General features: G+C 45.4%; 2 protein-coding genes across 2 annotated transcripts; one reads left to right on the top strand and one right to left on the bottom strand.

The window, feature by feature from the left end:
- NCBP2 (nuclear cap binding protein subunit 2) lies at positions 1-10,605 on the bottom strand. The gene is made up of 4 exons (XM_075556246.1): positions 10,448-10,605; positions 7,489-7,670; positions 1,770-1,908; positions 1-521 (listed from the first exon to the last, which is right to left on the bottom strand). The coding sequence occupies exons 1-4, from the start codon at positions 10,523-10,525 to the stop codon at positions 429-431; spliced, it is 492 nt and encodes a 163-aa protein (XP_075412361.1). The 5' UTR covers positions 10,526-10,605; the 3' UTR covers positions 1-428.
- Positions 10,606-10,660: 55 nt separating this feature from the next.
- Positions 10,661-13,482, top strand: NCBP2AS2 (NCBP2 antisense 2 (head to head)). The gene has a single exon (XM_075556245.1). The coding sequence runs from the start codon at positions 10,732-10,734 to the stop codon at positions 11,029-11,031; it is 300 nt and encodes a 99-aa protein (XP_075412360.1). The 5' UTR covers positions 10,661-10,731; the 3' UTR covers positions 11,032-13,482.
- The last annotated feature ends 343 nt before the right edge of the window (positions 13,483-13,825 follow it).

The following is a 13,825-nucleotide window of genomic DNA, read 5'->3' as shown; positions in this document are numbered from 1 at the left end:
TTCCCATATCTGTTCTTTATTTAGGAAACAGGAAATGTTTATACTGAATAGCATATCCCCATTAAACGTTATGGCATGCAAATGTAAAAAACTTCCAGACCCAAGTTGGTATTATGAATCTGTATTATAAACATGGTAAACAAAACGAAATTTGTCCAACTACCCTAAAAATGACGTTTTGACAGACTAATCTACATCATATATCCAATTGGTATTCAAGGAACAAATTTTTACTAGTAGAAAAACATCCTGGTAATATGAGACATGGCCAAGATTCTTAAAAGACTAAAATTAAAGACATTCTTTTAGATTTCTGTCCTTTAATAATGTTCAGAGACGAAACCCACAAAGATGCTTCCAGCTCAGTAACAGACTGAAGAAACTTGGTGAAGCTGGGTTTGCTTTGTAGACCTTGGCCCCGATCTTCCTCAGAGGAGTGGCTTGTTCCCTTGTGGGTTTTGTACCAGTTTCCCGTAGCCACCTCTCCCAGCGTCATAGTCCTGCCGGTACTCGTCTCGGACCTTCAGTGAAGACAAGTTTACAGTGTAGAGAAACTGCTATGACAACTAGGATTCTTTTTTTTTTAAACATTTTATTAGGGACTCATAAAACGCTTATCACAATCCATACATCAATTGTATAAAGCACATCTGTACATTCTTTACCCTCATAATTCTCAAAGCATTTGCTCTCCACTTAAGCCCATGGCATCAGGTCCTCTTTTTTCCCCTCCCTCCCTGCTCCCCTTCCCTCATGCGCCCTTGGTAATTTATAAATTATTATTTTGCCATATCTTGCCCTATCCGGAGTCTCCCTTCACCCCCTTTTCTGTTGTCTGTCCCCCAGGGAGGAGGTCACATGTAGATCCTTGTAATCTGTTCCCTCTTTCCAACCCACTTACCCTCTACCCTCCCAGTATCGCCCCCCCACACCCCTGGTCCTGAAGGTATCATCCACCCTGGATTCCCTGTGCCTCCAGCTCCTATATACACCAGTGTACAACCTCTGCTCTATCCAGACTTGCAAGGTAGAATTGGGATCATGGTAGTTGGGGGGAGGAAGCATTTAGGAACTAGAGGAAAGCTGTATTCTACATCGGTGCTACATCGCACCGACTGACTGACTCATCTCCTCCCCTGACAACTAGGATTCTTACACACATCAGAAAAACAAATCTTACGGATGTCAAAAGGTTAAGCATTGCAGCGTTTTTTTTGAAACCAAGTGATATAAACCTCAACTACTTTGCAAAATCACCCACAAATGTGCAGCTCATTCCAAAGTACATTTAAGTCATGTTCTTTACTTTTACACGAAAACTCGAAACTCATTTTGCTTTTCCCCACTCCAAGTAATAAAACAGCCCCGCTAAGAGATTCAATAATCACTGCTGTGGGAGTGTATAGACACACCATTCATGATTTTTAAAAAAATTACAGTGTTCTTTTAGAGAAACCTTTCAGATTCATTTCAGGACAACACTGTACAGTTATTTTAATGTAACTAAGCCACCAACTGCTGTCAAGTCAGTTTGACTCATGGCAACCCTCTAGGACAGAGTAGAACTGCCCTATAAGGTCTCTGAGACTGCAAATCTATATGGGAGCACATAGCCATATCTTTCTCCATCAGAATAACATTTGGGTTTGAATTGTAGACCTTGTGGTTAGCAGCCCAGTGCATAATCCACTGTACCAAAGGCTCCTTAGTAAATACAGAGTGATAAAACACTACCAAGGACTGAAGAAGCAGAGAATCTTCTTGCTTACCTGGCCCCCCGAGCGCCCTCGGCCATACTGCCTGCCTTCCCTAAAGCCCGCGTCCCAGTCTGTTCGAATCATCCGGTCATCCAGACGAGTTCCGTTTATGTATCGCATGGCGTTTTCTGCATCTGATCTTGAATAGTATCTTAAGCATAGGTTTTAAGGAACATTATAGCATTTCTTCAAAAATGCTTTTGGAATTACATCTACATGAAGCCGAGTTAATCTGGTAAATTGAAGTCTTTAAACAATAGTAGGCCTCCACAGTATTGCAAATAATATTGCATTTGTACGATATGGCTACACAATATAAATACTATATTTATGCATGGCTATTTGCCATGGTAATTTCAATCATGCCATATGCATGTAAAGCTGGACAATGAATAAGCAACACTGGAACTGAATGCCTTTGATGTAGGTGTCGGCAAATAATACTTAATATACCATGAACTGCCACTAACCTTCACTAAACACATTTGGCAAATCAAACCGTGGAGATAGGCAGACAAATCATTGTTAACAGTACCATCGAGGCAGTTATAATCAGTAATATGTTGATAGGTACCTCCGAACTGGCCCTGGTGCAGCACAGTGAAAATACTGTAAACTTTGACACCCAAATGGGGGTCACGGGGATGGTGCAGAGCTAAGCAACATTACGTATTTGTTATATGTGGGCCACTTGACAGCAACTACAATTCAAACAAACTCACTGCCGAGCTCATTCTAACTCATTGTGGCTCTAAAGGGCAGGGCAGAAATGTGAACTGCTCCTATGAGGTTTAAGACTGTAACTATTGAAGTAGAAGGCCCCGCCTTTCGCCCTCAGAACAGCTAGTGGCTTTGAACTGCTGACCTTGCGGTTAAAAGCCCAACAGGTAACCACTAACCATTATGCATGTTAGCAGAGCTTCCTGACGGCAAATAACGATACAAAACATCTTGAAGACTTACAGCAAGATGAACTGGGCAGATACGCCTCTAAAAGACAAGAGACCAAATGAAACAGATACAGACAGTCCAGGGACACCCTGGATTGAAGTATGCCAACAAGGAGAATCTAAAGAAAAGCAGAGAGGGCAGATGGGTGTATTGTTGGTTGATCTGATGCAGCATGGCCATCTTGAACTTTGGCAAGTGGCATTTGATATCAGCCTGACACCCTCCACCTCACCCTCCTCCACACATGGCTGGTGACTAGAAAAGAACTTCCCTTGTTCTCCATCCCCTCCTGGCAGCCAGAAATACACCAACCTTACTCTTAAATCCCCAGCGACCAATGACAACTCCCCCTGCAAAACTGCTGCTCTTCAGAGGTGAGAGCCATAGCCCAGTGGATTGGGCTCCCAGTGTACCACCCCCATGTCTAAAGGTGCGTGCACTCCACCTCATCAGGCTAGCAGATGCAAAGTGCTGAGCCTGGCTAATCCTGGGTGGACAAGAACATCTTCCATACCCAGCCCCCCTGCTCCTGAGACCTGAAAGAGTACCTTGACTTCAACCACCCTCGGAGCCTGCTATGTATGGTTTCACATATCTAAATGCAGACACATCGAGGCCAGCAAGAATGCTACCTAGTACTGGTATACCACTCCCTTACCTCTCAAATCCCCATAGGCTCCTTGCCTGGCAGAGGGCACCAATCCACGCTGGACGCCCTACTGCCCTAAGGTGCCTCGAGTTGTCTTCATTCTGGGTCCTGCCTCTGCCTGTCATCACCCCCCCTCCACCCTGTCCCCCACCGCCTTTTCTTTCCTTTGCCTTATCTGCTTCCCTTTTTTAAATCTTCCCTTTCATTCACTCTGCTCTTTACTATTTTTCCTGCTTCCCAAGTTTTTCTTACTGTATTTCTTTTTCTTATTAAATTATCTTCTTGCTGCTATTTGCCCATTTTATCTGCTTGGATTGTTGGTACTTTTTTTTTGCCCCCACATTTCAGCAATTGTGCCCACATGGCCTAGCCAATCAATACATCCTGCAACCCCATCTACGAGGTCAGGGCTAGCATCTAGACCTGTAATACCTGATCATCAAAGCTAGGGGAAAAAAACCTAAGAATTATGTGGGGAAATGTCAACAGTAATAGTTTACTTGTTAGAGGAAGTCCAGAACAGAAAGAGATCCCATACATCTGCCCAAACCACAGATAAAAAATTGTCAGAGAGTTGTTGGGAAAAAAGTCTCTAATATGAAAGGAGAAGACATTCATTCATGATGAACAAACCAGAGAGGGGAGAAAACAAAAGAAAATCAGCAAGACAAACCATCACCTCCCTAAAGCCCAAGATGTGGAAAGCACCTTGGGAAAAAAACCCATTAACTACAAAGGAGAACCAAAAAGATGAAGCTTGGGTTTCTCAGCAGAAACTACCCATGCATTAAGGCAACGGGATAACCTATATAAAAATGAATACACATTGACAACCAAGTATCATATGCCCAGCAAAACTGTCCCTCAAATACAACGGTGAAATTAGGAATTTCCAGATCAGAAATTAAAGGAATTAAAAAAAACCAAAACAGACCAGCCTTCAGAGAGGTCTTTGAACAGAAAACCAACAATAAAACAGCTGAATTGAACATCGGTGATATCACTACCCAGAAGGTAACCATATAAAGAAGGATCCACAGTAAAATAAGCCTACAAGACTGCAAATAGGGAACCAGAGAGAAGACTACAAAAGAAGAGGAGGGAATAGTGTACTCACAGAACTCCCAAGTGGAGAGGAAGCCAGGTAGACTTGAGGGAAGATGAAGTTGGCAAAGGAAATAAGGAAGGGGGAGAGACAGAAAAGAGTGCAGAAATTAGAGGCACCAGAGGAAAATACTGTTATGTACAGAAACCTTGCAGTGACAGTGACCTACAAGCAGTTACATGGATAGACCTGCAGAGAGATGGGTATATGAAGGAAATGAGAGTATGACCACAAACATGTATATAAATTCGACAGGTATTTGTACACTCGTATTAATTTTTACTGCAAATGTATCCACAAATGTGGTGGAGTGTAGAGGGGGCAAAGTTATGAAAACTTGTTAGACATAACCAAACAACTTGAGGGACTGAGTCACCTTGAGCCTGGGGGCCAGGGACATACCATGGCCAAAGGGCCTAACACAGTCCATAAACATGATGTTCTACACCCTGCCTGAGTGAGTAGGATCGTTAGAGGCTGGGAATAACCATCTGGAGTGCCACTAACCATTGGTCTCTCCCTGACGAGCGGAAAGAAGACTGTTCCAAATGAGAAGACACACGGAAGCGAGCAGTCAGAAGGACCAGTGCCCCACACGAACCTCAGTGTGAATGACCCGGAGACCGCGAGAACCAAACTGCGCACTTATGACTACCAACCGCTCTCAGAGATCATCGTATTCGAAGGTCATGGGTAGACAGGGGAAAATATAGACTAAAGCTCAAAGTGATGAACAACAACAAAACAAAGCAGGCTTCCTGGTGAGAGAAGACTCCTGAAATTCCCTGTAGGTCTGGGACTACACTCACACCCATAGTTCAACTTTCAACAGAACAGACAGAGCTGTATACGGGAGGCAGGAACACTAAGGAGGTATGCACGTCAAAAAATAACCAACTATTTGAGATCAGAAGCAACATTGACCCAAGTTGAGAAGATTTAGGAAACCAGGAATGGATGTAGGCAACACAGAGAAATGGGATACGCAATGTTACACTGAGGGACTATAATCAGTGAGATGAAATAAAACGTATATAAATTGTTGAATGTAAAACTGATGGTCTACTCTGTAAATCTGCACCCAATTAGATTTTTTTAAGAACATAGAAAAAAAATCAAAAAAAAAAAAAAACATAGTAAAAAATCCCTAAAATTGTCAGAACAGTTCATTATAAGGAAAGACCCTTATCAATAACCCAGGTGATAGTTTCCGAACCTGCCACATCAGATTTACTGAATCTAACTTGAGGGTGGTATTTTTAAAATTCTCTACAACAAATTTTGATTATCAGCTAGATTTTAGAAAAATCAGATCTAAGTGTTTTTGCTTTTAAATTCCAACATCCAGTACTTAGACAATACCTTAGCAATTAGCAAATAGTTAAAAAAAACACCCCCAAAACCTGCTGCCTATCAACTCACAGCAACCCTACAGGATAGGATAGAACTGCCCCTGTGAGTCTCTGAAACTTCGCTTGAGTAGGAAACCCAGGCTTTCTCCTGCAGAGCTCGTGGTGATCTTGAACTGCTGACCTTGGCATTAGCAGTCCAATGCGTAACCACTACGCCATCAGATAGCAAGTAGTAGGAATTTTTTATTTCTTTCCTGGATTTTTAAAGTGAATATGGGGAAGACGTTATTAGCAAAAACCAACTAGCAAAAGCAGCCTATCAGGCCTGTGGCATGATGATGCCATTATGACTGCATCTAACCTCTAAGCCAAGCGTGAAAACACTCTGGCTTTCAGATTAAAGACTGCATAGAGTAGAGGTACATAATCCCAAAGACTGTAAGAGGCCATGAGCAGATGAGAAGGTCAACGTGGCTGGAGGATGGCTCGTGGTAAAAGTCTTGTGTGGAATATTAGGAAATCGAAATCCTAGGAGACTCTCAATCCAAAATTGAGGTGGCAAGAGGAGTTAATTAAATGTTTCTCTAAGGAACACTGTAAACTAGGAGACATTTAACTGAGATAAGTCAAAATGCAAGGGTCCTTAATGAACAGTGCAGAGGAGCTACCCCTTTGATATCAGCAAGTGAAATAAAATCCCTTTCATTCTAGCACATGGGAACCTCATATCCCAAGGCATGCCAGCAACGTGCCCAGGTCGAGTTAGCATTTTTCCCTGATCTATAAAAGGAGAATCAAGAATCAGACATTTCAGGACAATTATGGCATAAAATACAACCAAAAAAGAAAACCACACAGGCCAGATGAAATGCAGTCCAGAGCACGGAGGGTAGAAGGTGGAACACTGAAGCAGGCCTGGGATCTTTCTCAGAATAGAAAACAAAATGACCCACAAAGGAAAGCATTAGCAAAAAGACACAGAATCAACCCAGGGACTCTGACAGTGTTTCTGGGAAGAGAACAAATGGAATATGGTTGGGGTTCTTTTCTGCATGACCGGGCTATGTACGTCTATATACTGACAAACGCTTCAGTCACTGAGAGGAGGAGAGCACTTACAGATGCTGACACGGAACAATCTCAAGGGCAAGTGGAAAAAAGCGTGTCTTCAGGATGCTCCTTCACCCGCACGCACTGCTTCTGGAAGGACACCCAGGAAATCCATCACTTCTTTCTCTGATGACGGCCACTAGGGGCTTGGAGTGGTAGACGGATTTTACTTCAACTACTACTTTTAGGGATCTTTCTCCCCCGCTTTTCTTTAAACAGCATGGGCACACATTCTCAAAGCCTGTTCGAGAGGCAACCATAAGCAAGCATGATTTGCTGTAAGTGCCATGTAGTCAATTCCAACTTAGCAGCCCCGTGTGTAACAAGGAAACACCACTTGCTTCTGCCCATTCTCACATTTGTTATGTTGGAGACCATTATTTGAAGGAATGCAAATGGCTAGCAGCTTTCTCAATTTAGGAGCCTGACACACAACAGAGAGGAGGGTAGGGGTGGGAGGAAGGCAGAGATCCCTAAATTCATATATTCTCACTGACCAGGCACCCAAACATTCTTGGCTCTTCCCTGGTTCAGTAGCTACCTTAGACATAACAGGAAGGATACTCTACAAAACAGAATCCACATGCCGTTTTCTTCACTTTATCCAGGCCCATGATGATTTTCTTTATGTCACCACTTTTGCTGAAGAGTTCATAGATTTGTTCTTCAGTGGTGTAAAAGGACAGGTTGCCAACATACAGAGTACAGCTTTTCTTCAGTAATTTTTCTTGCTCCTCATAATCACCCTAGGGTTTCAAATGGAGGAAAAGGTTAGACTGCACAACCTAGAACTGAGCTTGCTCAGGGTTCCTTAGAATTAGGTAAAAACTTGCATTAAAAGGGGGGGGGGGGGGAGGAGTTGATTCTCTGAGGCATTTTTGCAAGGTCCAGAGTACTCTTAATAGAGCGTCAAGGCTTGACGTTACTCTGCATGCCTCTAGCCTTCTGCCCCTCCTTGGCACTGTATCCTAAAGGCCCAAGTTTCTATTGTAGACCTTGAATCAGTTATCTGGAAGGGCTCTTTGATCTTTTTAGTTGGTTTCCACTGAGGATTTCCTTTATAATCCTCCCCCAGAGACCATTCCAAACAATTACTTAGTTACAGAGGTTAGTGAGAGTCCAGGAATAATGTGTCTAGCATTAAAAACAGGAGAGCTCACCTTCTCGATGGGCTGTTTGGAAGCCCGGATAAAGCCAGACACAGGACAACTATTTCAGCTAAAACACCTGACAAGCCCCAGACACAGAAAGGCTCATCCTGGAAACCACCCTCTTCTAGGATCCTCACCAGGGAGGAAAAATGCCTACTGCATAGGCCTACCAGCTGACCTGCTCTCAAGCCCTTCTGACCCAGACAAGGCCCTAAAATCAGCCATCGTAACTACTGAGTTGGACTGAAGATGGCCCTTCTTACATCTCAGTTGTATTCTAGCTTGGAAGGTAGCAGCTGAGTCGACCTGTACTGAGTCTCCAGACGACTTTCCACGAGCTCACAAGGTGTAATGTTGGTCCAGTTCCCTTCCCTCAGGCAATCTAACTTTGCTTTGTCTCCGAATGTTTCCTAACAGTGCTCAAAGGAAGAGTTCGCATGTGATTACAACTGGTGGTAGAGAACTGGGGAAACCTTCTAACTGAAGTCACATCAAAGGGAAATGGACTAAATAAGTGACAGCACATTTAAACAAACTTACCCAAGAAGCCTGTACCCACATGCAGTGACAGGGGGCATCTCCAAGAGGGAATGCAAAGTGACAAAAGCATCGCAAGGTATAGTGTGAAGCATACACTCCAAACGATATTTTTAGTTAATTTATTCTTAAACCTTAATTACTTAAAAAATACACGAATAACTATGTATAATAATAAATGTGATTCTGGGGTGAGAAGAAAGAGAATGCAAGTCTGATGGACAAGTATGCTGTCTTGGTTAATATCTAGAACGACTGTATGAAGCAGGTCCTAGTTCATGATCTGTACTTTCCACATAAGGAAAAAGTTAATCTGTACAAATCATAGAGAAACTTAGTCGGTCTAACTAGAATTCCAACCCAGTCTAGTCCCCATTCCCATACTGCCTTAAATAGTCAAGAAAACATTCTATGTTAAAAATAGATTTTCACAAGTTTGTAATGAGACAACAGGGAATGTAGATTGACATTTTTTTACTGATGTTCAGGATTTGTTCATATCATGATCAGCAGGCATTTTCACCTCCTTTCTACTTTTCTCATACAGGTAAGTGCTGTCCAAACAAGTAGCCTTGGTTGAAGACTTACGTGGTTTCAGAGCTTAAAGTATGCTATCAATGTAGATTTCAGAGAACACTAGATATTCCACAAGACACTCATGTATTACTATTTAATTAAAGCGATAGGCTTTATACTGCAGATGTAATAGAAGTCTAAATCTTTTTTTTAATCTGTCAGAATGATTTAAATTCAAGGGTAATGACGTGCAACTTTCTAGAGTAATGAGTGCCGTAAACTTTAAAATCATATTTAAACCAAAAACCAAACTCAGGGCCACGGAGCTGATGTTGACTGACAGCCAGGGGAGGCTAGAACTGCCCCGTGAGTTTCTGAACCTTGCTAAGTTTACAGGGGCAGAAAACCCCATCCTCCTTTCTCAGAGGCTGGTGGCTGCAAACAGCCATGTAACCACTAGGCCATCGGGGCTCCTCAAAATCACTTTTGTACTTCATCGGTGTTTAAAAACTGCAGACCCAGTGCACGCATGTCGTGTTCAACTTGGGCTCAAATGAAAGCTCCGTTTCGATGCCCTGCTACACATTTTACACCATCTCCATGCCTACAATCTCCTACTTCCCAGTCCGGGGTTCTCCCTTTCTGAGTACCCTCCCTTCGTGCGCATCACATTCACCTGATGATGATCACTCGCTTCCACTGCTACCTCTGTTACAGGATCACGACCGTGAGGTGCAGAAAGTCTGTCTTCTCCCGCTATGACTTAACACGACAGACATGAAGTCACTGGATTAATGAAACCCTCTCCTACACACACCCCCCACCTTGCCATTCCTATTACGGAAGAGCCCACCTTGGTTCTGTTTCAGTTCTGCACACCTTCTCTCCCCACAAATCTAATCTAATCTAATCTACACTAAACCGAAGGTGCCTCCTCTGGAACCGTCTTCTCTCATCTTGCCACCTCCGACATCCTAGTGCCTAGCAGAGCTCTGGCCTCAACGTGGTCTCTTTCATCCATGGCGAGATTGAAGAGCCAGAGGGCTTCGTCTCCCTGCTGTAATGTTTACACGAAAGCGGGGCTGCCGTCTGGGAAGGGCGCCTGCCTCCACGTCCAGTGGCGTCCACGGGATAAGCCTGTCCCCGTCTAAACGTTCCCTCTCTGAGGCACGGGAAGGAGAAAGCGAGCCCCGACCCTTCCCGGGAGGGGAAGAGGCGCCAGTAAGCTAGGCACACCGCCCAGTCTACATTCCCGGGCTCCCCGGCCACTGCGCGTCACCAGCAGGCTGAGACGACACAGTGGGACTGCGGCCCCTTACCCGGAAGTGCTGGTCCCGGTACTCGGTTAGCTCCACGTAGGAGTCGCTACGCAGCGCCTTCAGGAGGCCCCCGGACATCGTGCGGCGACGCGGACCACGGCGCCCAGGCTCCGGCGGCGGCGGCGGCGGCGGCGGCGGAACCGGAAGCCTACGGGGGCCTCCGAGCGCAATCCGCCAGCGGCCGTGTCGTCATCACTGGGCGCCGGCGCCGTGGCGGGCCCCGTCGGCGCCTCCGGCCGGAAGCCCAGGGCGTCGCGCTCAAGTTCCGGCGCGCTCCCCCGAGGATGGTGTTGCGGCGGCTGCTCGCGGCGCTCCTGCACAGCCCGCAGCTGGTCGAGCGCCTTTCCGAGTCCCGGCCCATCCGGCGTGCGGCGCAGCTCACGGCCTTCGCGCTGCTGCAGATCCAGCTGCGCGGCCAGGATGCGGCTCGCCGCGTGCGGGGGCTTGCGGCGGGGCCTGCGGGTTCCTTAGGCCGCCGCGCTGCCCGCTTCAAGGATACCTTCAACCAGGAGCTGCGCCGCGGCCTTCGGGACCGTCCGAGGTCACCACCGGGCAGCCAGAGGGGCCCGGGCGCAGACCCCTAACTTGCGGCCAAGTCGTCTGCTTCCCTTTTTGGGCCTCGGCGTTGAGAGGTCATTCGGGACATTGCAGGCCCCTCTGTCTCCTAACTCCGATCGATGAGGTACAGGGAACCCGGACGGAACAGACGACTTCTTCGAAGCCCCGTGGTCAAGGATTGGGCCGGCATGCTGTGGAGGAAGACTCCGAAGCTCGGCGGAGATAAACCTTTGAGGTCACACCACAGGCAGAAGGAGAGCTTTCCTTTTGCAAATGGAACCGGGACTCACGACAGATGCCGCCACCTCGGCCCAGAGAGAGCACTACTTACAGGGAAGATCATGCATGAAAAGACAGCCCTGAAGCTACCTAAATCCTCCGATTAAATGTATAAGCTGATGAGTGTGCCCTGAGTGTGGTGCTTCTCTGGTAAAATGGATTGGTCATCCTGGGGGTCTGTAAACCCGGAATCACCATACTTAAGTATTGAGGACCTGCGTGCTCTGGCGCTTGGTCACTAACTGCACACTGTGAATTATCCCCGTTACTTGTGACAATCCTGTTCATATGACCATGTGCGTAGTAGATCCTGAGAGTGGGCCGTGAGCCCAGGTGTTTGACCCCAGGGCCCCAGTGTTTTTGTTTATCACCCGGTATGCTGCTGCTAGGCTCTGCGGGAGCCCGGGTGGAGCATTGGGTTACAAGTTGGGCTGCCAGCAGCATTGTCCACAGTTTGAACTATCAGCAGCTCCAGGGGAAAAAGATGATGCTGTAAGGAACCCACAAGGGCCAGTTCTACTCTACCCTACAGAGTCACTATGAGTCAGAAGAAACTTGATGACCGAGTATTTGGTCATGTTGCTTTTCCCTGACCCTGGATGCCTTCCACAAGCAGTAGGATAATAGCCACCATGAAACAAACTGCCTGTGTTCCTGTTTACCATGTTAGAGGATATGAGAGACTAAGGAAGCCTGTCATTCAGCTAGTGAATCCATGATTGGAAGCCTGCAGTCATTATATACAGAAATGCCCTCTTAATTGAGGCTCCTGGCTGAACTGGATTGTCTCTGATTAAATGATGCAATTAATCATGCAATCTAGAAGGCTTGAACCCCACTCCTCACCCTCGAGAAGCTTTGAAGCTAGTAACCAAACAGAATGTGCACCCTGACTTTTCTGATCGTGGTGGAGCATGAGCTAGACACCTGGCTTGCAGGGGCCAAGCAATGAATGTTGTAGGCACCCTGACAAATGAGTAGTGGCTACTTGGTGCTAGCCATTTTGTTGTGTGGGACTATGGCTTGGCGTTGATGGATTTTATTGTTTAGCTACTGGACATTTTCTTTTCTAGAGCTTGATGGTATAGTGGTTACACATTGGGCTAATAACCACAAAATCAGTAGTTCAAAACTACATATGAGAAAGACTGTACTTTCTACTCCCATAAAGAGTTACAATGTTGGAAACCCACAAGCACAGTCCTATCCATTCCTATATGGTCTCTCTTGGTTGGAGTTGATTCAATGGTAGGGAGTTTGAGTTTTTAAGAGGAGAAATCTGGTTCTTAAAATGTTGACGCCTCATTTATCACTTCAGGTCTAACAAAATGACTTTGAGTACCGTTTTCCAACCTCTGCTCTTACCCTACCCTTTAAAACAAAGAGGGCCCCGTCTTGATGTTACACAATATTTGATCTAGCAGGTAACCCACGTGGGATGCTAACCACAAGGATACCAGTTCAATCCACTAGCTGCTCTGGGGAGAAAGTTTTGGCTTTCTGCCCCAGTAACTATTTATAGCCTCAGACATCCACAGGGGTGGGCAGTTGTAGCCCTTCCTATGGCATTACCATGAGTCAAAGTTGACTATAGCATTGAGTTTGAGAGCCAGGTGTTCTATTAATGTCACTTTCATGCGGTCAGATTTGTTTACTTTTCACTTTTATCGTTTTTCTTTGTCAGAAGAGAAGTCCTGGGAATCCTAAGTTAAGATTCTCCTCACCTTCCTCATCTTCATCATTAAGGGATGAGTCAAGGACACCAATATGGATCCTCCTAGACATCCCCTCACAGACCTAGCTTTGCAAATAGACTGTGTGATTGTTTTGCAAAACAAAAAGATGTCCCTCAAAGAGTTCATTCAGCCTGATGTGTTTGAAACCTGCAAGTTTTGACAGGTGTCCAAGCCTTCCACTGGGAGAGCTTACTGTCCTTTTTACCCCGAGCTTTTTTTGTCCAGCTGCCAAGCGTATTTTCCACATCCTTTTTCCTCTTCTTGGAAAGAGATGATTCCATATGGAGCAGTCAGATTCTCGTGCCTAGGAATTTGGACTTGAGACAAAGAACTGTTGGTAAATGTTAGTGGCTGTGACTTAAAGGGAAAGTCCCCAAATGTCTCCTGCTGAGAGATCCTGATTCTGCTATTTTCAGCGTGGTTGTACAGTCTGGATTCTGAGAGAGAACGGTATCCTGAAAATAAAAGCTTTTTCTTTTCCTTAAACTTAAGGTTGATTCTGTTACATATAACCAAAAGAGCATGAATTAAACTAGTAAACATTTCACCATGAAAATGAGGCATATCCAATCAAGTACTCCCTTAATGCAAGAACATGTTGTTCTATTACACTGGCATTCCCTGATGCTCACCTTCCCAACATGATTGCTGAAGACAAAGCGGGTGCATAAACAAATGTGAAGAAAACTGATGGTGCCCAGCTATCAAAAGATATAGCGTCTGGGGTCTTAAATGCTTGAAGGTAAACAAGCGGCCATCTAACTCAGAAGCAACAAAGCCCACATGGAAGAAGCACACCAGGGTG

Source organism: Tenrec ecaudatus, chromosome 8 (genome assembly GCF_050624435.1).
Source record: "Tenrec ecaudatus isolate mTenEca1 chromosome 8, mTenEca1.hap1, whole genome shotgun sequence".
Lineage (NCBI taxonomy): Eukaryota > Metazoa > Chordata > Mammalia > Afrosoricida > Tenrecidae > Tenrec > Tenrec ecaudatus.
Note: the sequence above shows the minus strand (reverse complement) of the source record. Positions and strands in the feature narration are given on the sequence as shown.